The sequence below is a fragment of the Salvia miltiorrhiza genome, chromosome 3 (genome assembly GCF_028751815.1).
Source record: "Salvia miltiorrhiza cultivar Shanhuang (shh) chromosome 3, IMPLAD_Smil_shh, whole genome shotgun sequence".
NCBI lineage: Eukaryota > Viridiplantae > Streptophyta > Magnoliopsida > Lamiales > Lamiaceae > Salvia > Salvia miltiorrhiza.
Window position 1 is genome coordinate 61,631,905 of NC_080389.1, and position 24,747 is coordinate 61,656,651.

The window sequence follows — 24,747 nt, forward strand, 5'->3', positions numbered from 1 at the left end:
ACAGCAGTCGCCAGTCAGCAGGTATGCTTCTTCCTTTTTCTTTTGCGGATTTCTCTTCAATTTTTTTTTGACTTTGTGGAGTCTAATTTCAATCATTAATCGGGTAATTTCGGGTACCCGAATACCCGAATCGGATACCCGATTCGGGTATTAGGGTACCCGATTTCAGAATCGGGTTCGGGATCGGGTAGGGGTTTTGGTCAATTTTCGGGTTCGGGTACCCGATTTTTTTGGATAGGGTACCCGAACCCGACCCGATTCCCAATAGTTTGGGATCATGATACCTTCAATATTTATGTATATATATACATAATGTCCATTAAAAAAAAGTATATACATAATGTGAACAATTAAATAGTTTGGGATCGGATCTAGTAATGCGAGTATTATTTATTTTATTATTATATATATACATTAACCTACCCAAAAAAAAGGATCAAGGTTGGTGCACAAAGGGTAGAAGCATGTTATAATTTTTTATGGGGCTTCAAATACGACAAATATAAAAACAGTATAATGGATAAAGTGTAGTGGCGTGGCTCACAATATTCTATTCCAACCCCATTTGCTAATAAACGACGAAGATTGAGTTTTGGAATATTGCAATCCTAAAATGGCCAAATTAATTATTACTATTTTTTACTATATATTATTGTCTTCTATTCATTACACTTATTGAGTCATTTGACTAGTCAGTGATTAATGATTGTGCTATTTTTTTAATTCAATTTCTCTTTTTTAAGAAAAAAAAAAAGCAAAAGTATGGATTGAATCATTTCATATGACCGCCGTAATTATACTATTGGTTGGTTTCCCTAATAATAATAATAATAATAATAATAATATAAAAGGAAATAATTGATTATGGTGAATTAGCTAAAATTTGTGAAATTGGTTTCATCGTGTATATGTTTTTGTTTTTATTTGGCTAAAAAACAATTGGACTTGCTGAATTAGTTTAAATTGGGTTGTTATTTTAGTTTATGCCTTCACTCTCATTTCGATATCAATATATAGTATGCTTTTTATCTTAAAAAAAGATATTATACTTAATTAGTCGATTACTATATATCCCATGTTGAGATAAAAGTGTGTTCAAATTTGAAGTGTAGAAAATAATGATTTCGATAACAAAAAAGAGAGAGCATATAGCACTTAGTCAATCCCATACTTAAAAATCGAATTGAAACGTGACATTTTCCATACGTGTGTCGGCAAAAACAAAATGGCCATCTACATCTTGTCAATCAAATTATCAAAATGATTCTTATAATTTTGTCTATTTTCAAGTATGCAAAATTATATTGCAATATCAAAAACAAAAATTTGTTTTTGTGTTGCACTCATGAAGTGTGAAGAAAATGGAAAACGACGTCATTGCAAACACTCATAATAATAAATTCAATTAGTGTTTAGTAATAAAATTAAACATATGAATTTAATAAACTTAAATAGATAATAAAAAAGATTTATGTACCTCAATACCATTTTATATTTTAAACTTCGATTTTTAATCCTTTTTATGTTGTATACATAAACATATGAGTTTTGTTATGTTTATCATTATTTGTTACATTTTGTAACAAATAATGATTAATCGTATTCGTCTACTCTTGAATGATTGATTAAATACGTGTGGTGTGGTTACATATTTTAAAAAGGAAATTTGCATAGACATAAATATGATGATTAATTAATCGAAAGTAATAATTATATAGTTTATTGGTTAATATGATAAATTTCTATTTTAAGACTATGTATATGAATAGAAAAAAATTATTATTTTCAATAAGTCATAATCATTATTATATACTATATATAGATCTCATTGTGATCTATTGTATCGTATGGGCCTCATGGTCTTTGAGCAAGCTTTTGAATTTTGATCATTCAATTAAAAAACATCACACACACACACACACACACATTAAAATGCAAAATACTATATTAGGAAGAGTGATGAAAACCACTAAATTTCATAAAACACATAATAAATTAATAACGTACATACATATAAAATAAAAAAAAGGCATATCATTTAAATCTAGCAAAATAATCAAATCAACTAATATGCCCACTTATGGCACAACACTACTAGTCTACTATAGTATTATTAATGTCATATGTCACTAGTCTATTATAGTATTATTAATTATTAATGCCATATGTCACTTAGCAATAAAAAAAAAAAAAAAAAAAAAAAAATCCGATCCTCACTTCGAAAGTTTGAAACGTTTCAATTAATTACAACACTATCCTTACCACTCATTTTTTATTCCTTTTTTTGTAATTACAGACAAAGGTACCCTTGAGAATCAGCCCATGTAAAAAACATGGTAATAAAAAATTTTAGTTAATTTGCTCAAAACATTTTTTTTTCTTTTCTTGAAAATGTGGAAGGCTAAATGAAGTTGCACAGTGAGAAAGAAGAAGATCTATGATCAATATGCAATAATAGTTACATAGCTAATCATGCAATATGATTGATTGTCTTCTAACTCAAATCAATCAATCAAAATCAATCAATCAACCAATACATAAACCTCAAACTCACCCTCCCCTCCTGCTATGATTCTGCCTCCAAATTCTGCAGATTCCATTATCAAACCAGTTGCAAGAATCTTTGATGAGACTCCCCTCCCAGATTCTTGGTGATGGATCTTTCTAGAAGCTTCCGTATCGGTGAAGGAAGATGTCGTCAATCGGCAGACGCAAAACCGCGGTGGGTGTCACCTTTGTCGGATGGCCCCCCATGCAGCTCCCTCAGCATAGCAAGGCCGGCATCACTGTTGCTGTTAGGTATCCGGTTTTCTCCGGTGGATGGCCTCACTCCGGAATTGGGCGTGTAGGTTGTCGACCAAGATCCTCCGTTTGATCCGGCCAACGCCATTATGACATCCGCCTGATGTGGATCACAAGAGAGAAAAATGTAAGAACTTTAAAAAACATATGCTAACAAAGTTCCTAGTGTAGGCTTTTGGTGCTCGTTTATTCCCCTCCTCTTGAGGGGAATAAACGAGATCCCAAAATCACCTTCATCGCCCGTGCATTGTCATCAACGACAAGCTAGACAGCATTAGTACTCGTATATATATTTCTAAAAATTGGAAGCAAAATTGTTTGAATTCTATAATGTGGAACTAAATGTTATCCCACTTCTTTTTCCTCCAATGCCTCACTTTCTTTCGACTCGATCTCTTGAAACCATCAACAAGTTCAGAAGGGCCATTGGGATTTCTATCGCGGTCATGGGTGTCTATATCTTTTCTCGGACAAGAGGATTTCTATCTAGTCTTGCTTCTTTATTGATCTTCAAAAAATGCACCAAGACAGGCATTTGAGTTGCTACGTCTCTCGACTATCAAGCCTTACAAAATCCATCACCAAGCTCTCTCCCTACCTACCACGAGCACAGCCCAGGTCATCACTCACCATGCTCCTATTTTCTCAAGAAACGTAAGCCACGATGACTATCTATACTCTACAGAGTTGTTACTGCTTGCTCCCTTCGTCAACATCCCCAATTCAAGTCGATTACAACACAAGATAAGCTAATCTTATAAACCAATACACTACCAAAATTTCACAATTCTGACATAAAATAAGTGTTCTAGTTGTAGTTCAATTTCTAATAAAATTCATGCTTCCCTCTCTCCTTGAATGGAAAATTCAAGTTCTAGGATCAAACGAAACAAAAGAACCCTCTTTTTCCCCAATACTGCAATAGAAGTTCTATGACAGTCTCACGAGTCACGAAGTGATTAAATCTGCAAAATCACTAAATACTCCAAAGATAAGCATAAAAAAAGGACCTTGTTTGGATGAACATTGTCAAAAACATGCGCTTGGCCCCCATAAAATATTGTCATTTGACGACCAGAAGATTCTGCTCCACGCCGGCTGTCATGGGATCAATTAAAATATAGTTTATCAATCATTTCAGGTCAATTACTGAGGCACAAAATAGTAAAACAGAACCAGAGTCCTGAATTAACCTGGGCGTAGTAGAAGACTCCGGTTCAGAAATGCAAGCGCCGGATTTACTTTTACCACTGCGTATGAGCACCCCTGCAGGCTGTCTCCCACTACCAGAGATAGCTCCAGCTGCATTGAACGAGCTCAAAATCCCGGATCCTTTGATTCCAGTCCGCGATCCTTCATCAGCAGCCGTTTGTGACATTAGAGAAGGACCGACATTTGTTTCTTTAAACCTGTTCGACTGGGCATGGTAGCCAAACGGCATGACCTGTCCAGTACGTGGAGGATACTGCATAGCTGGGCCCGGGTTTACCGCTGTAGCTCTATCCCATTTGGAAGGATTGTTATCAGTTCTACCACCAGTTGAAGTCTGAGATATGAAAGAGGCCGAAAGTGGCCTCATTTGATGCATACCGAAGGATGCCTCCTCGTCATGTGGGCGTTTAGGCCGCTCGCCCCCTGAATAGCGTAGCAGCTGATATAGAACAAAACTCCCAATATTAGAGTATGCTGTGAACCACACAAATATGAGCCTCAGCCATCATAAGACTGCAAAACTTGTTATCAAATACAAACTAAATTTACGAAGTGTAAAACTGATTGTGGCGTACAAAGAGATGATAAAAGGAACAACCTTAGTCAAGAGCTGGCTGTCTTGCGAATCCGTAGGCCCTTGTGGAAATTTATCCCTTGACGACATCATGAAAGAATCAGAGTTGCTTCGTTTGTTGCTCATGAATCTGTTACTACTTTCAGGCACGACAACATCGCCTCTTGATCCATAAAATGGTATCCCTTCCAAGTGATTGCTGACATGTCTTTCTAACATTATTGATGAAAAAAAAAAAAAAAAAAACATCAAACATCAATTTCTTTAAGTAGTCATCAACAATCATGGCATCATAGTTTATCAAAGATGAACACCATTCAATTTACTTTCGATTTCTTCAAGTGCTTCCACATGCTAAGTTCATGGGTAAAGGAATCCAATAAACACAACACACACACACACACTAATGGACACAAATTTAAAGTGGAGTTTTAGCAATATTTTTGTAGTAAAAAGCCAATAAGTTTTCCTATAAAGGCCCAATGAACTACTCCACCAATGACCTCACATGAAACCACTCCACTCTCGAAGGAACCAAATTACAAAAAGAGAGCTGCATAATTCAAGACTTCAACAAGTAGATTTACCCAAAGTTAGCTACAAATTAAACTTGAAATGGAAACCTAAAGTCACTATATCATCTTGCAAGTGAAAATCCAAATCACACTCACACTGTCACGCCATACACTGGCCCTATAAAATCGTGCAAACATATAGAATTGAAAAAATTCCCCCAAACAACTGATCACTGACATGTCTTTCTAACATGATTGATGCAAAAAACAACTACCAAACAACAATTTCTTCGAGTAGTCATTCAATTTACTTTCGATTTGTTCAAGCGCTTCCACATGCTAAGTCACAGGGAAAGAAACACAACCAACACACATTAAAGTGGAGTTTTAGCAACAATTTGCAGCAAACAAAAAGTTTTCCTATAAAACCATATAAACTGTTGTCCAAATACAATATACACCAAAAGGAGAGGCCCAATGAACTACTCCACCAATGACCTCACACAAAACAACTCCACTGTCAAAGCAGACTAATTCACAAAAAAGATAGATGCATAATTCAAGACTTCAACAAGTAGATTTACCCAAAATTAACCACAAATTAAACTTGTAATGGAAACATAAAAGTTACTGTAGTCTATATCATCTTGCAAGTGAAAACCTAAACATTCACAGTGCCACACAACACACCAACCCAAACAAACTCTGAATAAAATAGCACAAACTTATAGAATTGAAAACATGCCCCCAAACACCTGATTAAAATTATCACAACCACCAAAGAAAAAAAAAAGCAAGACTGGGCAAAATATTAAGTAAAAAAATCTTCTCACCGGAGCCCAGATCAGAAGTGGCGGACGGCGACACTTCCGGCGGCGGCGGAGCAGAATCTTGGGGTTGGCCCTTATCGCCAAGAAAATCATGAAAAGTTGCGGGCTTCACTTCGCTTTCGCCGCCGGCATTAATAGTGGCAGCTGCTCTGTTATTTTTACAGTTGCTGTGAGCATGAGCCATGAGGGCTAAGCTAGATATGCCGCATCTGAAGTAAAGGTGACATTTTTAACAATTCACGACGCCATCATCACCGCTTTGATGAAGCCCAGAGCTCAAGAATGAGCAAACACACACAAAAAAGATAAAATAATCTTCAAAGGGATTGTGGCTGTGGTTGAGGGGTTTCGAGAAAGGTAATTCTTTTGCGAGGAAAAGAGTGAAACACTTGAAGGGAGAGCACGAATTTCATGAAAAGAGAAAGAGAGAGAATTCTTGAGCTCTTTTTTTGGTTTTCTGTTTTTTTTTTTTTTTGAAGGTGAGAGAGGGAGAGCACTAAAAAGGAAAAGTATTTTTCTGGCATTCACAGATACAGATGTGCTTTCTTCTTTTATTAATAGTATCTTTTCAGTTCTCTCTCTCCTAGTAAACTTTTTATTTTTATGAACTGCTCTCTCTCTCTTATATAGTTTAGGTTTAATATATTTTTGTAAAATTATTTGGGCACAAGATTTAATAAAATTTGTGATGATTTTGATGTAGTGGAGAAAGGGTCCCACCATTTTAGGGATGGGTGCTTGAGTTGCATTTGTGTGCGTTTTATAAATAAGATTCTATACAATAGTGATTACAGCGAATGGTAGTCAAGTGGCCGTAAAGAACGTGACTAATTTGGTGGACGCCCGATATAGTAATTTTTAAATAATCTTGGCGGACGGAGGAAGTATTAATTACTATTGTGTAACTGTTTACTGTTATGGTTTTGAGTAATAGATCATAATTTATTATTTTCATTCGTTCATGGAAATACGTCTTATTTTTATTTATTTATTTATTTATGAACCTATCACTTTTTAATTTGTGAGAGCTTTCTCTCATTAACACTCTTTACTTTCTTTTAATTTGTGAGACTTTTTCTCCACTCAATAACTAAATAATTATTTTTTCTTAAAATTTGTGTTGCTCTCTCTTAGAATCTATTTTTGTGGATGAAGAGAGTATTTTTTTTTCCTAAAATTAATGGTAAAAGGATTATCGTATAAAAAGCATTTGTATTTTATGATAGAATAGTGAAAATCTTTTTATTTATCCTAGTCATTATTATAAATTTTATATTTTTATGTAATAATTGTTCATTTTATTTTAGTGACATTCAACACGAGAAACTATTTGCTATTATAAATTTCATGAGTGACCATTTTAATTCTTTGAAAAATAATTGTTTTAAAGTATTTCACACAAGTCAAATATTCATATGATGAAAAGTAGAATATTCCTGCAAAAAAGTACATCAAAGTTTCAAATCACACTCTTACAAAAATAGTAGGAAAACTAGAAATATGAATTAAGCTTTTTTAAGGCGATTTAGATTTGCCATTACTTAAATCAAAACTAAAATTGTGATTGAAAATGCAAAAGAAAAAATAAAAGGAATATTAAAGGGGCCTTTTGGGGAATGCAGTAGGCCCTGAATCTTTTTTTCAATGATTGTGTTGGGGAAATCACGTGAAGTTTAAATAATTTATTCTCCTATCCAAGAATTCGATTATAATTATTAACCTCTTATATTGGGAAATAAAAAATAAAAATATATAATCAACTGAAATATCATTAAAGAGTTGTGAAAAGTCCCTTCGTTCATCATTTCTAATGAAATAAAAACTGCAATTATGATGATGAAGTTTGAGTGGCCAATGTTATCACGTTTGCTATATTTTAATAATATTAAACCGAGTAGTGACAAAATTTAGTGAGCTCCACTTCATTAAACTAATTATACCACACTAATTATAATTATTAATATTATCTATTACACCATCCGTTCCATTAAACATGACTCTTTACTTTTGAATGGAGATGGAGGAAGTACTATTTATTAATATTATTATTATTATTAGACTATTAGTCTAAAACTAAGATACAATATTAATAGGAGGGTGAGAGTAGTATTTATATTTTACATTTAATCTATCAAACACTAAGATACAGTATTAACCTCACCTTATATACCAAATATATCTTGAATTATACTCCTTCAGTCCCGCGAAACTTGAACAATTTCTTTCCGGCACAGATTGTTTAAATATTAGGCATGTAGAGATAATATATTTTTAAAAAAGGAATGTGACATTTGTAATGGGACATCTCATTATAGAAAATGAGATATTTGTAATAGGACGGAGTGAGTAGTATTTTGTGTGTTAAATATATTAAATAAAAAAGTGAATAAAGAAAAAAAAATTATCATACAAAGAAACTGCTCAAATTTCACAAGATAATTTAAAAAAGAATATTACTTAAATTTCGAGGACGAAGGGAGTATCTTGAATTTTATATATAATGATTCATTACAAGAGAACTACCAAACATGCCCACATGTATATCCTAATCCTATGTATGCATCAAATTCTCAATAAGGTTGATTAGAGAGGTGAGAGGATCAATGCCACAAAATTCCTTTCCCACTCACCACCACTACACACCAACTAGTCTATCTCTCTCACACACACATATATATATAGAATGTGTATTCCTCTCTCTCTCTCTATCTCACATAGAGTGTGTGTATGTCTGTGTGTTTTGAGTACATATGTTGACTGCACTCTTTCTCTCTCTTCCCAATCTCTTTCAATCAGCCCATTACTCAGCCGTCGTTTTCCCACATTGGCCTTCGTGCTTATTTTATTGAGGTTTTCTTTAATATTTTTGCACAAACAATTCTTCCCTAGATTTATGCTCTTTCCCACTAAGGCCTAGTATGATTTTCATTTGAAGATTACGTGGGATAATTTGTAACCAGAATATTTAACGTAGATAATGATAAATTATTAATATATACAGAATATCCTGATTTAAGTTAATTTTAGGGGGAAGGTGGTATTATTAATCCTAAAAAATTTGGATTAATAATACTGGGTCCTGGAATTAAATCGGGTCATCCGCATTATTACTAAATAATATCAAACACTAGACTGATCTGTACTAAATTAGCTAATACAGTGTATTAGCCAATATCAAACATTGCCTTATGCTCTTATCATTCTCCACTATATTAAAATTACAACTTAATAATGCCACGGTTATAGATTAATTAATTAATTAATTAATCCAACTCCACAGTTTGCTTTTCTTTTAGACATTCGTGGCTGTTGTGTTACTTCAGCAATGATTATTACTTAAAAGAAACTAACAATGAACACATCAATTCCGATTTTTCAAACTTCCAATTCATGTCATCAACTTTATCCGATAATGATATATATACTCCTTAATTATTATGCCTTAATTATTAAACAAGATTTAGACTTACAACAAAGTATTCGAAAATTTCTGCAAATAAGTATTGTATTCAAAAATAAAAATGTAATCCTACAAACAAATGATGTCAAACTTTCAATCTTACCTTCGTCTTCAATGAAAATTAATTACTTGTTTGATTTTTTTTTACACAATTATTAAGAGAAAAAAAAAATTATCCACTTTTTTCAAAATGATACTTATTCGAAAAGTGCCATTATTTTTATTTTTTTGGGGCCCCTATGAATGTGGTTATGGTAGTAGGGCTAACACTATATGAATCTTATTACGCGTTGAATTTAATGTTTATTTATATTCACAATCACATATATAAATATCCACATGCGACGATCAAATTATTCAAAGCATCAATCCTTATTCGATTAAACACTTGCTCATAGTCATAGATAATCAATAGGCAATGCCCATTCCACGTTGACAAATTACTCGTCACATCAATTTCCCCTCTTTAAAGCTCTTGACTTCTTATTTCAACTAATTCAGACCATAAATAAATCAAATTAAATCATTTGAGGCTCAAACAAACAAAAATGAGCCACATTTTTTATATGTTGCCATGATATGAGATATAGAAATGAGTGCTCCAAATGTCTTGATTCAATTATTAAACATGGACAAAGTGATAAAAATGGGCCCAGTAAAATAATTAGGGATCACATCTCAATAATGAAATACTCCTAATACAAAATTACAAATCCTTAACTTAGCCAAAAAAAAGAAAGAAAAAGTCATAGCTTCTTGATCCTTGTGGTCCAACCTAAATCACACCCACCTCACTAAACACCAAATTATGTTATAATTCAACTTTATCATAAGTTATAGTATGTGATAATTTTCATATTTTACTAAAAATTATTCCATTCTATCACACACACATGAAGAGTAATTAATCATAAGCTGCAAGGATTGATACACATCTACGCACCTGCATTTTTTGCCTCAGATTTTTCTTCACAAATTGCATTCAATCATTGTTCACTCTATTGGAATTTTCTTGACTTCTGCTGAAAAAATAAAATAAAAAAATCAGCAAATATTACAAATGGGATGGGAGCTTGATATATCAAAACTTTAAAAAAAGAATATTGCAAATTGGATTGTCAAGATCTTACCTTTAACATCCACATTTTGGAATGCCATAGAAAAATGTTGATGAAGCAGCAAAAGTTCTTCTCTTTTCATGTTAAGGAGAAGAGCATTTCCAGTTTCTGATTCACCTGTAGGTTTCATTGAATATTTTACACAATAATATAGTGATATTTGATAAATCATTAGAATTCGAGTTTGGTGAAGAATGTTGCCCTACCTCAAGCTGGCTTTCCTCTGAATATGGTCGATCAACCTCTGCGCGCTCACCACAGCGCTCTCCGGCTTATATCTGTTCTTGGCAAGCTCGCTCGGGCTCTTACACGTCTTCAAGATCTGAGACATCGACTCAGCTCTCTTCATGATGGACACTCTCCGCTCCTGTGACCCCTTGTACGTGTTAGGCAGTTTTGTCGAGCGAGGAACAGACGCCATCAGATCATGAAGCTTATGCGCCGTTTTAGTCATCCCCCGCCTCTCCAAATCATCGGTCATTCTCTGATACGTGAGATGCTGAGGCACAATGCCCCTACGGAACATGTCCACGAACTCAAACACAGCCTCGTCGTATCTCTGCAACTTCCACAGCAAATGGATGAGCATGGTGCTAGCAGCCAGGTCCAGATCGACTCCCCTAGCTCTCATCTCCTTTGCAACCTGCGTCGCAAGGTCCAGCCTCTCGTCCCTGCACAGCATCTTCACCAGCAGATGATACGTAAACCGATCCAGATCATACCCCGATTTGCTTATCTGATTATAGAGGTCCAAGGCCGCTTCGGTCTTCCCTACCTTCGACAAGAACTTGAAGAAATAACCATACGTCGTGATGGTGGGGAAACACTTATCATTCATCATCATCTTAACGACTTTTCCAGCCCCTACGAGATCCCCGGCCTTGCAGAAGCCCTTCACCAATGAGTTATACGTGGATAGAGTGGGCCCCGTTTCCAAAACCGAGAGCCTCTCCAGCATCCCCAACGCCTCCTTCAACCTGCCAGCTTCTCCCAATGCATCAATTATGGGGTTATACACGATTGCATTGGGCTCGACTCCCTCCGCCCTCATCTCATCAACTAACTCCAGTGCCATGTCAGGTTGGCGCATCTGACAAAGCCCTTCAACAAGGGTCCCATATGTGACCACATTCGCCTCAACACCCACCTTCCTCATCTGCTCACGGATCCGCTCAGCTCGTTTGAGCTTCCCTATACGGAGCCACCCGTGTAGCAAAACATTGTAGGTCCTAACAGAAGGCGACCAGCTCGGATCTTTCTTTATGCACGTGTCCAAATAGTTTGAGGCTATCCTAACATGCCTTTCTTTGCACAAAGAATCCAACAGAGTCTCTAACAGATTCTTTCCTGCATTTGAATCGTGAAACGAATCCAAACTGCATACGTATTCATATGTTCGAATGGCTGCAAATGGATGTCCTGTATACGAAACATGAAGCAACATTGCACACAAAAAATATAGTCAAAATACATTACAGAGAAATATAGGCATGCTGATTCCAAGGAGTCTTTATAAGCAACCACACACACATACATACAGAGTAACTAAGCTTGACATAATTAGATACAAATCCAAAAAAATGGAAGGATTATTTGATTACGCAAACTTTCATCGTTTTCTAGTTTTTCCTGCAAACTTTCTGGGGGTTTTTTTTAGATCAAATACACGAACTTAGTGCTTGTTTGATTTCTCCCATGCAATTCATTGATACCGATGTCTTTGCCCTAGCTGAAAACATGGCTAAATCGGCCAATGGTCAAAACGACACAGCTCTTCTTTTTTAAACGTACTCGTTTAAAATGAAAAATGTAAGTGCACTTATTTCAGTTTTATGGAAAACGACGTCGTTTTCTATTTAAGATACGATGTTGTTTTGTCCTTAGCCTGTAGCATTGACACACGTACGATGCATAGATAATAATATGCCACGTAGAAGCTAGGTCATTTTCAATTTGATCGAAATTGATCGTCGTGGAAAAACCAGACGAGAACTAAGTTCGTATATTTCGATTAAAAAGAAAAATTTCATGGGAAAAATCAGACAACAATGAAAGTTCGTATATTTACAAGCCAACTAGCCCAAAATAGAACTGAAATCAATTTCACAAACACCTGGCAGACAGAATCCTACAGCAAGAAAGCTGGCGCGAACATACACACACAGTAACTGAGCTTGATACAAAACACAGAAATAGAACTGAAATCAATTTCACAAACACTTGGCAGGCACAATCCTGTAGCTAGAAAGCTGGATTATTACTCTCCGAGTGTTCAAAACTATATCCCTTAATCAAATGAAATATTACCTGCGCGTGCGTATCTCCTAATCATGATAACATAAGTATCGAAATTAGGTCTTTCGCTGGGATCTCCTCCAATCTGATCAAGTATAACGCACCAAGCTGAGTCGAATTCTCGGGCTTTGCCGAGAGAATCAACCATGGCATTGAAAACGTCGATGGAGAATCCGTAATCGGGCCGCTTCCGGGCCCAATTGAATAGCGTGAACAGGGGTTTCGGACTGGAATCAAATTTTTTGAAGATTCCGAGTAAAAGAGCCGGAGTTGGATTGATTTCCGCCGCGGAGAGGGCCTTTTCGAGGTCGGGGCCGGGCTGTAGGGCCGGATTGTGGAGGAGTTCGGAAATGCGGGCGGAGGTTGGGTCGTCGGCGCTAGGTTTTAGAGCGGGCGGCGGAGTAAGTGGATGTGGAGGGTTCCGCTTTACAAGTGGCGGGATGGGGATCGAAAAGGTTGGTTCGGCGGCGAGGTGTCTGCGGTGGTGGGCGGCGGTGGCTAGACAGCGGCGGAAGCTCATGACTGAATTTTCCGGCGACGGTTGGCGGGAATGTTAAATGGAGTAAGCCTCTAAAATAGTTTTTACATTTTCTGCACGTGTTAATTGTTAAATCTTTTAACACTTCAAAAAATAAATTGCTAGCGATTAAATTACTATTACTCCACGATATTACAAATAATTTTTTTAAATAAATAAAAGTATTAGATATTGTTATTTCCACGGGAATTTTTTCACAAATTATCCGAAAGTTAGGATTTTATTACCAAGATTTGTCTTTTAACCTTTATAATTATAAATATTTTGAAATTCCACCAGTAATACTGAAATTATTTTTCATAAGATTTATTATGATTTAGTTTTTTATTATTATTAAATTGCGTTTTATTCTCAAAATTCTAATAGATCAATCCCAAAAAAAAAACTTTAGTTGGTATAAAGAATTTGCAGGAATAAAAATACATACATATGAATATGATATAGCTGAACAACAATATACTATATGGTAGATACCTTAGATTAAATATCCTAGAATTGAGAGGAATAAATGCTTGAAAATTCCATCACAATCATCAAAATCTAATCTTGTGGTGAATTTTTCCACAAGTTTTATGACTCCAAACTCAAACACAACTTGATTAGTATATCTATATGCATTGCAGCCCTCCCAACATTTTTCTTCACAAAAATCTGATTTCATCTCCTCTGGAAGTTGAAGTATTTGATGGCGACGGCGAAGGTGGCGGCGAAGAGGGCGCAGAATCCGGCCACCACCAAAGCAGCAAGGCTCAAGAAATCATGCCGGAATCCGAACTGATCCTTCAACAGCTCCTTCACAGGCAGTGTGTTCACACCATCACTCAGCCTTACCGGATCACCCATGTCTCCATACTGAGATGTCAGCAGTCCGTACAGGCTCCACGCGATCGGGTTCGCCCAGTAGTACCACCTCCACCACACCGGGATCCTCTGCGAGAACACGAGCATCAGATGCAGTATACGGTCACTTGGTGAAAGATGAGAAGGATTTTACCATGTAGGGAACCATGAAGCCGCTGAAGAGGTTCCACATCATGTAGAAGGGGGCTGCAACGATGGCAGCAACGTTGTGGTTGGGCGTGATGGCGATGGTCATCATCCCGAAGAAGGTGAAGTAGAGTAACGTGAAGTACATGAAGAAGATGTACCATAGAAACTTCCACACGTTCCACTCGAACGAGGCCATGAAGTAGAAGATGGTGCTGTAGATGAGGGACTGCACACAGACATAAGGGAACTCTACTGCAACCTGCACGAGCACAGCACGCGTGTTAGTGCAGATGAAACTGCTTATTCAGATCAGACGAGGGAGGGGCGAGGGGGAAGGCCGTGCCTGGGCTAAGGCGAAGGGCAGCGCAGAATACATCCCGGCAGCTCTTTCCCTGTACGAAACAAATCTTTCAACATATACCACTGGCTGCACAGATGTTGCGTTTGTGATTCCTATAAACAAAACGGCTGCGTACATAGACCCCATAGCGTTCGATATATCCTGCTGAGTTTCTCTGTCGATGTAAATCGCCATGATCAAGAGTAGAATCAATGAGATGTGAAACAGAGTAAGAAATAAGCAAGTTCTTTATAGCTCAGATTACTGAAACTCGAGAGTTAACCTAACCTTTTGGATCCGAATTTCCAGCAGATTGTTCCGAACATCAAGGAGATGATAACGGTGTAGAAGAAGCGTACGGCAGTGTACTGCGGGTTACGCCAGTACGAGAGGTTCTGCTTCCAAAGGCATGCCAGAAACTGACCGAAAAACGACTGTGAGTATTTGCTGGGGAAATTCAGTTCAGTTGTATCCTTATCTGGTTTGGATAAACTCTCAACCAGAATCTTGTTTTGCCTGAAATGTTGAGGTGAAAAAGATGAAATCACTAAAAATTAGGAAAAAAAATTAGATCATCACTTCTCCTTTTCAAAAAGATGAGCTGATTATATTTACTTGTACAAATCCGATTGGAGATATATTTCTGCAAAATCCAAACTGAGACGATTTTCTTCAGCTGGAGACGTGACTTCGAGGATCCAAGCTGCCGGATTATATCCAGGTCTTATTTTTCGAACTCCGGGAATAGCCTAGGAGAAAACACACACACACCATAACATACTGATTCATGAGCCAAAATTAGGACAGCATTAGAACATTGGACATAAATTAGTCGTTCGAAACAAGCGTTACCTCAAAATACTCGATGAGTTTGGTGGATTTGTCTCCCAATGGACCAGCATAGATGAGCCGCCCGCCTCGTTTCATGAGTAAAAGCTGGGATAAGATGATGAGATATGAGATATATGGGTCAGGGGGAAAACACACACACACACACACAACAGAAGAGAAGAGAACCTCATGAAAAGATTCAAAGATATCAATGCTGGGCTGGTGAATAGTACAAACTATTGTTCGACCAGTATCAACGATGTTCCTCACAGCTCTCATCACAATGGCTGCGGACCTGGCATCAAGGCCTGAAGTCGGTTCATCCATGAAAACTATAGAAGGATTGGCAACAAGCTCGACTGCTATTGTAAGCCTTTTCCTTTGCTCTACTGATAAGCCGTCCACTCCTGGTACCCCGACTAGTGCCCTACGTAGTTGAGTTAGTTCAACTAGTGCCATAACCTCATCCACAAATGCCTGCAGTTGATACCAAAAAAATACTATAACAGCAGAAGATATACATGATGAAGGAAAATGAATGGTATAAGAAGCCAAGAAAAAATTACTCTCTGTGTCGCGAAGTCACACTGAGTGGAGAGTCGGAGCCAAGCAGAATATACAAGTGATTCGTGCACTGTCAGGCATGGAGAATGAACATCGCTCTGTTCACAGTATCCCGAGATCCTAGCAAAAGTTTTTTTATTCTTCGGATATCCCGAAATGTAGATCCTGCCTTCAATATGTCCTCCAGTTTTCCTACCAGCTAAAACATCCATGAGGGTAGTTTTACCAGCACCACTGACACCGACTAATGCAGTGAGGACACCGGGCCGGAATGCTCCAGTTACATTTACCAGTAGCTGCAACTTTTCTTCTTGTAAGCCTTGCCCCTTCAATTCCTGAAGCACGACAGAGCTGAGGCTGGTCACATATCCTAACAATGCAGGTTTTCCTCGGAGTGAACCCGTGATAGAATGTGCTGTTTACGTACCAGTGGAACATCAACGTAGTAGTTGATGTTGCTAAAACACATGGAAAGAGGTTTGAATGGGAGAACCATTCCTCTCTGCTTCTCGTTGCTCTTGCCTGACAATCAGTGAGAAGATGAAAATAAGATCACTCTTAGCTGTGGCAGATCATGAAGAGGGAATAAACCACGAGTAGAGTTCTTTGCCAAACCAGTGAATGAGTGTGAGTGCTGCAGAAATTCTCCAAATGTCATGATGTGAGATTCAGAGCTCTTCCGGGAACCAGTAAATGAGTGTGAACGTTGCAAAAACTCTCCAAAAGAATAGATGAAACGTCGAATCTGATTCCCCTTCTCTTTGTCATGGCAATCCTCCTTGGAGATAACAGCTTGCTGATTCCCAAGAGCTGCACAACAATTAATCAGATGATTAGATCTCCCATCTCTCCATTTAACTCTTTGGTGAGATCTTTCAGGAATGAAACTTACGATTTAGGTAAGTCAGAAACACAGTGAACAGAGTATTGAATAATAAGATATATCCAAGTAATGCTCCAACGCCAATCCAATACCAACGGTCATTTGGAAATAAACTGCGAATCTTCAATAGCATTTCTCCCAAGGACAAAGAACTGCCGTCTCCAGCTTTCTATCATCAAGGCAAAAAAGCAAAATGAGATACTGCCGGTACTAGTAATAGTGAAGTCGTTTCAGTTTTTAAGTGAAACAAGAAGGAAGAAAATGGTACTGGAAAGCATACTACCTTATGCCAAGAGTGGCCGAGAAATTCATTAACCGAAGCTGCACTTTGGGCATACATCATAGGGGAAAACCAGTAACCCCATATCCACCAAACTGGGATGCTATCTGTTTGGAAGAAAAATTCCCACAAAAATCAAGAATGGTAGTATTAACATATATTATGATATTATTATCATTTAGTAAAATGCAAAATGGCATCATTGAGTACCTCTTGAAAGTATGAACCCTCCAAGGACCATGACAACCAACATGGCGAAAGACCCAAATGTGTTGGCAACCACCATATTTCGCCCTAATGATGCCATCACACGAAAAAGACCTATTGACATCTGGTGCAAAGTGAAGTATAACAAGAACTGAAAAACGCATCTGCATATATTACAAGCAAGTTTAAGTTAAATGCGAGTCTAACTATCAGAAAAAGAAAAATTAACATTGGAAGATCACAGAACAAAACATGAAATGTACACAGCATACCTGGTTATTTGAGGATCAAAGCCAATGGCATAATACGTAACTGCTACCCATAGAAAAGATTCTAAAAAAGAAAGGGGAATGCTCAAGAGCCAAGAGGGAAGAGTGTAGATCCAACATGGATAGAAGCGTAGATCTCTTTGTTTGTAAAGAACAGGAAGCTTAGCTATCAACATTGGGACCTCCATAAACCCATTAAAAAGAATCATAACTATTGCAAAGTAAAGGGCACCAAGGTAGATGCCCCCGTCATCCAGAGTATTATGATGCAATGTAGTACGGAAGAATACACTCATCATCATAAGAATAATTAGGAGGAGCTGCAAAGAAAATTGTTTCGGTTTAATTAAGTCTATGCAGTCTAAACCATGGCAATAGTGCCAAATTAGATGTGGATGCTCGAGAAAGAAGGCAATACCCATATTAGCTGAGGATTAAGATGTTATTACCTGAATTATTTTGAAAATGAACACAGGAGAATTCCGCTTCAGCAGTAGCATCTGCCATGATAAACTGATCCTTAGAAGCTTAGCCCTACTTATACCATAAGTCTTGGTAGACAGGGCAGCTGGATGAGTGTAATTTTTATCAAATGGGATGGCCAAATCCTGTGCCAACGAATTGCCAACATGAAAGGATTGAAAACCTTCTACAAACTTTGCCGCAGATACATATGTGTACTGTTCGTTCTTGAACCAATACTGCTCTTGATCCTTTTCAGATAAGACCTATGCAAGAGGTTAAAGGTGTAAGTTCCAAAGCAAGGAATCAATGAGCACACTTCTAAGGGCAAACTTGAACTCAAAATGAGTACCTCTTGTAGGAAGTCAGCAACATTTTTCCTGGATGGGCACTTGAAACCCATAAAAGTGAAAAAATCAACTGCCACTTCACAGGGCCCCTGATATACTATTTGTCCCTCGCTAAAAAGAATTACGTCATCAAACATCTTGTATGTCTCAGGATCCGGTTGCAAGAGAGATACTAGTGTTGTACCATCAAGTGCATGAGTTGTGTGCCGAAGATAATTGATGATGTGGTGTGTAGTAGAGCTGTCTAGTCCCGTTGATATCTCATCCAAGAAAAGTACCCTAGAAGGACCCATAAGCAGTTCAGCTGCCGATGTTTATATGTTAGTAATTCAAGCTGAGATATTCTGCAGCAGAAAATTGAGCTCATCATGGCTAGTAAGAGTAACTACCCGTTGTAAGCCGCTTTTTTTGCCCTCCAGATATTCCTTTAAGCATTTCATCTCCAACCAATGTATCAGCACAAATGTCCAATCCTAAAATCTTTAGATATAGTTTAGAACCAAACAAAGAAGTTGTCTTCCTACTACACAAGCTATGATCCTTACTAAACCAAAGAACTTATATGAGATAGGTATAAGCTGTGTTTCAGAGAATTCAGAAGAAAATGAAAAATTGCAAAACATTTGAGTCTGCTTAGATCCATAAAATTTAAACCTACTGCCAAAGTAAAGTAGTAAACTAAAATAGCAATTTACAATTTACAGGCCTTCCTTATCTCATAAGTAAGGATTTAGTGACGCACCTTCAAGATGTATTCCACAAGTACGCTTGTCTGTTGCCCCAAAAGTACTGCCTAGGAGCAAACTAAGTATTTTAAAAAGGTGCTATTGGATCACAAGTAGAAATTCCTAGCCAGCATCATGAATGGAAGACGATTTCAGTCAGGAAGGCATACCTTGATAAAGATATCTAGTTCTTGATCCGGGTAAATTTCAGCAATTTTTTCTCTTCTAAGAAGTTCCATGAGAATTTCTATGAGCCAATGGTTCAAAAAAAAAAAACAAAGGATCAGAAACATGAATGAAATACTTTGCCTAAAAGTGCCAAAATGCATGTGTAGTTGATGTTACCACGCTTGAATCCAGCACCCTGACAGGATCCTGCAAATTCAAGTACCTCCCTCACAGTCATCTCAGCGATGTGTAAATCCTGCTGACTTGCATATGCTGAAGTCCTCTGAGGGGTAAACTCGTCTAGACCGTGTCCGTTATATGTAACTTTCCCTGATATCTTCAAAAGAAGATGCACTATTTGAGAATAACTTAATTGGACCAATAGGACATCACAATATATAAGAATAAGAGTTACTACTCGATGGTATTATATTCACCAAACAGGATAGAGCACTTGGTAAAGGGAAGATAACTTGACAAGGAAATCCAGCGTCTCTACAAAAGACTAAGAACTCTTTCAAGTTTTCTAAAGTATCGTCTAGCTCCATGTACGTAAACCGGTTGAATAAAAGGTTAAAGCGTAAAACGAGCTATATTACTTATTATCTGGTCAGAATCGTGAGTCTCTCTCGTTTAAGCCACTTGTTTGGACAGTCAAGATGAAAGGTGGAGAGAATGGATATATAGCCAGACAAATCTCAGGGGACATATTTTATAGAACAGGAAGGACGATCGCCAAAAGAATAGTCTAAAATTTGTGAAACCAAAAAGAATGCATAAGTTGCAATTGATAGCTGAAATAAATTATTGCCTGCGCAAAAATTGAAGGCCAATTGTGTCGTTAACTGTGCTAAATGTAAACATTGCAGCACAAAATAACTCTGCATGATTACCTGCAAACTTGGTGCGAGGCGACCTGCAAGAGCCAAAAGAAATGTCGTCTTTCCAGAACTTGGAGGTCCAAGAAGCAGAGTCAACCTAATTAACAACATCACTCGTTAAGTCCAAAATTAAGTATTTACGTATTACTATTTTTTTACTTAAGCTTGCGCTATACCTTGAAGGTCGTATAATGCCATTTATATTGTTTAGGATAGGAAGTTTTTGTCTCCCACCGGAGAAAATCCTGAGCTGCCTCAAGAAAGCCTATTTTGCCATGCCATGTTTCCATTGAACAAGTCAGCTCAATTGGAAAATAGAGTCCACATAGCTTATTGGATCTTTGTTCTCCACATGTTTACCTCAGTCATGTCAAAAATGAAATTAGGTATGGTCGGCAGAGCTCTGCTTCCGACATGGACTAAAGCATCCACCTTCAGATTCTCAAATCGAACCTCGACTTTTGGAAATTCCAGGCCGACGCTGCAAAGAACACGAGCAGCATTTGGAAACAAGCAAGCACATCGACATGAAGAAGCAGGAGAGAGAAAGAGACTTTGCAGCAGAATTTGAAAACAAGCAAACACATGAACATGAAGAAGCAGACAAGAGAGAGAGAGAGAGAGAGAGAGAAAGCATCTTTGCAGACGAATTTCAAAACAAGCAAACACATCAACAACAAGAAGCAGAGAGAGAGACAGAGAGAGAGCATCTTTGCAGCAGAATTTGAAAACAAGCAAACACAGCAACTTGAAGAAGTAGGAGGGAGGGAGAGAAAGGGAGGAGCATTGTAACATCAATCTCTGACATGTTCCACACAAATGCGGCAATACTAAACTAGCATACGCAAATTAACAAACAGATGGCATGCATAATCTCGAAACACATTTTTCTCATAACAAAAGACAAACTCGATAACTCCTTACGCATCAAATCTCTCCCTAACCCTCCTGAGAAATCCCTCCACATCTTCATCAACAGCAGCAACCAGCTTATCCAAAACCTGCTTCTGCTCATCACTACTGATTCTGCCAACATCCACCAACGCCAGCTCCCCAGCAGTGTTGCGATAGACGGCGGTTCGGGCACGATCATACGTCGGAGACCTCTGCAAGGCGGTCAGAACAAGCCCCTCCTCCTCATCGCCACTAGCGCCGCCGTCGCATAATGTGTTCCCGGAAAACATTCTTGTCTTTTTCCCCCAAATCGTGGCCTCAGAAGCAGTGTATTTAAAGAAAATGTTTTCAATGCCTGGCAACAGCGATGGGTCAATCCGCAACGACTTTGGAGGCTGGAAAGAGGTCGTTGAATGCTATGCATTTATTTTCTCCCTCCCTCCCTCCCTCCCCCTCCCCCTCCCTCCCTCTCTCTCTGATTCATCATGGATTCTTGGTAGCATGTAGCGATCAACAAAAAAAATGGAGGGAAGATGTGGTAGATTGAATTAGGTTGGAAAAAATTGGGAATTTGGACTTTGCTGGGATGAGGAAGAGAGAAATGGAGTGAAGAATACAGTTAAAGTAGTTGAGACTGCTCACCATCACAATATTTTTGAAAGTATTTTATTTTATTTTATTCAAATGAAGTAGGATTTGGTTAAATTTTCGTATTGACACTTACAAGTTTGTATTCTAATTTTAGTATCTCATATAATAAAGATTAGGTAACCATCTACAAATTAAGATCGATTTGGTTACGTAATATAAATGTCACTATATATTGATAATCATCTTTTTATACTCAATTTACATTTGCATGAATCATTGATCATTAATTGTGATCGGTGCTTACATATATAGAGGGTTGTGTTAACATAAAAATCAAAATTATTGTAATGTGCTACTATAATATAATTCCTCTTACATTTTACAATAACTGTATTTGTATTTTTATATTTCTCATTGTATAAAAAATAAATTGTTTTGCAAAACCAACAATTATTATGCAATTCAAGCATTATTGCTCAATAATATTTATCTCTTTTGCAAAGTTGAGTGATCAGGATATAAATATAAATATATACACATGAGTATGAATTAGAATCTATGGTTTAAAAGATAGATGAAATGAAAATACTATAGTAGAAAAAAATTGACAGCTGTATTTTGGCAACATTAAAGTAGTACAGTAAATATTCCAACCAAAATTATCGTATTTTGAGGCGATGTTGTAAATATGTAATAATGAAGTAGGTCTAATGCTAGAAATCAAATGATTGAAGTAACAATTATCATGAAACAAGAATTAATGCAAGCATAGTACGACTAATTGTGCTCTACTGTAATTAGCGGTGCATTATTGCCATCTATCTACATATGCCTACTTTCTATGTCCAAAATGTTGCATTAATTATACATTGACACTTTTCAAAATATCAAATCTCAAGTCTCAACTATTTGAAAAATAGTTTTGATTGTGTGGGCAGTATTTCCACTCTTATGTGGGTAGTGATTCGCTTGTTTTCCACCTTTTTTGTAGTAGAAAGGTCTCGTCTGCGTGCAGATTGCTTATTTGATTATTTATAGATACCTCTTGTAATTATAATTCAAAAAAAAAATTTGAATATGTCGAAATGGATGGATCTCCAGTGCAGACGGTCTGAATCTTATTTTATTATGAGTGAAGTAGTATCTAAAAATAAAAGTGAATGATTTTTGGAGACGTCTTAAAATAGTAAATTACATACTCCCCCGTCTCACAAAAACAAGAACATTTGTAAGTGATGCGAGTTTTAAGAAATACTATTAGATAAAAGTGTATTGTGAGTGAAAAAATTGATCCTACTTTATGAAAAGTAAAGTGATTGTGATGAGATAATGTATCAAAATAAAAATATTCATATTTTTGTGAGACGATTCAAAATGGCAAAATGACAAGAGTAAAGTGATTATAGTGAAGTATGTTTTTCGGGGAGGGAGAGAGTACTAATAAGTAATCTGATGGTCATATGCAAAATATGGCCAATTCAGGATTAGCATGTCGTGTAATCGTGGGTTATAGGTAAAACATGATCTTAATTGTAGAAAAAATATGTTTTACTTTCTTGTACGTTTTACCCTATAGACAAGATCTTAATTGTAGAAAAAATGAAATTTCGACGATTCACGACTAATGAGCTTATTGATGTTGATATATTATAATAATAAACTACAATTGCTACAATTTCTATTTTTGATCTCTTCTCTTTTATAGTAGCTATTTTTATTTTTTATAATAGCTAAATGTTATTAGCTCATTCTTAATTTAATTGTAAGCATAGATTAAAATACTTTTAATTAATTATTAATTACCGCGCACAATTTTGTATCCTAAGGTTATGTTACTCTCGTAACATAAACAACACCTCAAACTTTCATTCTTTCTTTTTTTCCTTATAAATTTTCATAAAAAATAAGAGCATCTCCAATCGCCGGTGCGAAGGGAGGCTCGATTCGGGCCGCTGGAGGCATGGCCGAGCTGGAGAATCGGCCTGATGCGAGGCCGCGTCGAAGTGGAGACCCAGGGCGAATGGGGGAGATGGCTGGCGCATCCATGCGAGACACGAAGATGCACGCTCGCCTCACTTTGGACTTGAAGGAGCATATTTGGTCTCGTTTTGGTCCGATTGAGCCCTAGGAAATTATTGTAATTTTTTATTGTATTTAAATTATGTCTTTAAATTATTGTAATGTAGAATTTTAATTTTAATAAAATTTGAATTTTAAAAATAAAAGTGTAGAAATGTGAATTTTGTGGAAATGGAGATCTAAGCACTCATCTAAGACACAATGCATTGGAGAGAGTGTGTCTTAAGTGGGGACCACCTTCTAAGACACCCACTAAACACCAATGCATTGGAGATGCTCTAAGTAGAAATAGGAAGCACATTCCATCTACACATGCTACTGTATTTTTTCCTCAATTTTTTTAGAAATACTCCCTCCGTCCCTGACATAGCTTTCTCTGGGGACGGCACGAATTTTAAGAAAAAATTATAAAGTGTACTGATAGTGGAGAAAAAATGTTATGATTATTATTAAAAAATGTGAAAATATGTTATAATTAGTATTGAGAGTGGTGAAAATTAAATAATAAGAATAAATAAATATTATTAGTGGTGGGTAGTTGTCCAAAAATAGAAAGAAAAAAAGAGAAAATTATTTGAGGAACGTCTTAAAAAAAATGATTTCAGGAACAGAAGGAGTATAAAATAACAAATGCGAAATACTCCTATTTACACTTCACTTGATGCCGAAAGTGCAGTATATTTTATTGAGGATGAAAAAAGCAGCTGTCATATTTATTTTCCGAATAAATTCCATCCACGCCATAAATATCCAGCATATGTGAAACAAATTTCTCAATTTTGATTGGCACACATTGATCGATTTGAATGTACTAATAAACTATACATATATGTGTGTGTGTGTGAGAGAGAGAGAGAGAGTCACTGTCCGTGTTCCTTTGTACGAAATT

At 36.8% G+C, this 24,747-nt stretch overlaps 4 protein-coding genes across 7 annotated transcripts in view; 1 reads left to right on the forward strand and 3 right to left on the reverse strand.

Moving 5' to 3' along the window:
- LOC131015234 (probable glycosyltransferase At3g07620) overlaps window positions 1–24,747 on the forward strand; it is a 1,181,237-nt gene that overhangs the window by 103,673 nt on the left and 1,052,817 nt on the right. The gene's annotated exons all lie outside the window — the stretch shown is intronic.
- LOC131015276 (protein TIFY 8) lies at window positions 2,412–6,539 on the reverse strand. The gene is made up of 5 exons (XM_057943603.1): window positions 5,937–6,539; window positions 4,613–4,800; window positions 3,996–4,453; window positions 3,813–3,900; window positions 2,412–2,902 (listed from the first exon to the last, which is right to left on the reverse strand). Exons 1-5 carry the CDS (start codon window positions 6,115–6,117, stop codon window positions 2,699–2,701), a joined length of 1,119 nt encoding a protein of 372 aa, XP_057799586.1. The 5' UTR covers window positions 6,118–6,539; the 3' UTR covers window positions 2,412–2,698.
- Window positions 6,387–13,424, reverse strand: LOC131015249 (pentatricopeptide repeat-containing protein At5g11310, mitochondrial). Of its 4 annotated transcripts, none has more exons than XM_057943558.1 (5): window positions 12,819–13,382; window positions 10,718–11,930; window positions 10,524–10,628; window positions 10,337–10,412; window positions 6,387–7,369 (listed from the first exon to the last, which is right to left on the reverse strand). In XM_057943558.1, the coding sequence occupies exons 1-3, from the start codon at window positions 13,324–13,326 to the stop codon at window positions 10,625–10,627; spliced, it is 1,725 nt and encodes a 574-aa protein (XP_057799541.1). In that variant the 5' UTR covers window positions 13,327–13,382; the 3' UTR covers window positions 6,387–7,369; window positions 10,337–10,412; window positions 10,524–10,624. The 4 variants fall into 4 exon arrangements, with proteins under 4 accessions (XP_057799541.1, XP_057799537.1, XP_057799540.1 ...); XM_057943554.1 differs by having other exon boundaries at window positions 10,337–10,415; XM_057943557.1 differs by lacking the exon at window positions 6,387–7,369 and having other exon boundaries at window positions 9,990–10,415; window positions 12,819–13,424.
- Window positions 13,720–21,625, reverse strand: LOC131015204 (ABC transporter G family member 32-like). Its single transcript, XM_057943480.1, has 24 exons — window positions 21,219–21,625; window positions 20,655–20,775; window positions 20,471–20,559; window positions 20,307–20,391; window positions 19,591–19,750; window positions 19,416–19,492; window positions 19,263–19,313; window positions 18,910–19,000; window positions 18,523–18,824; window positions 18,158–18,436; window positions 17,712–18,028; window positions 17,443–17,603; window positions 17,236–17,339; window positions 16,962–17,121; window positions 16,685–16,879; window positions 16,497–16,591; window positions 16,072–16,404; window positions 15,692–15,982; window positions 15,527–15,610; window positions 15,290–15,423; window positions 14,963–15,190; window positions 14,678–14,849; window positions 14,339–14,593; window positions 13,720–14,274 (listed from the first exon to the last, which is right to left on the reverse strand). The coding sequence occupies exons 1-24, from the start codon at window positions 21,476–21,478 to the stop codon at window positions 14,002–14,004; spliced, it is 4,317 nt and encodes a 1,438-aa protein (XP_057799463.1). The 5' UTR covers window positions 21,479–21,625; the 3' UTR covers window positions 13,720–14,001.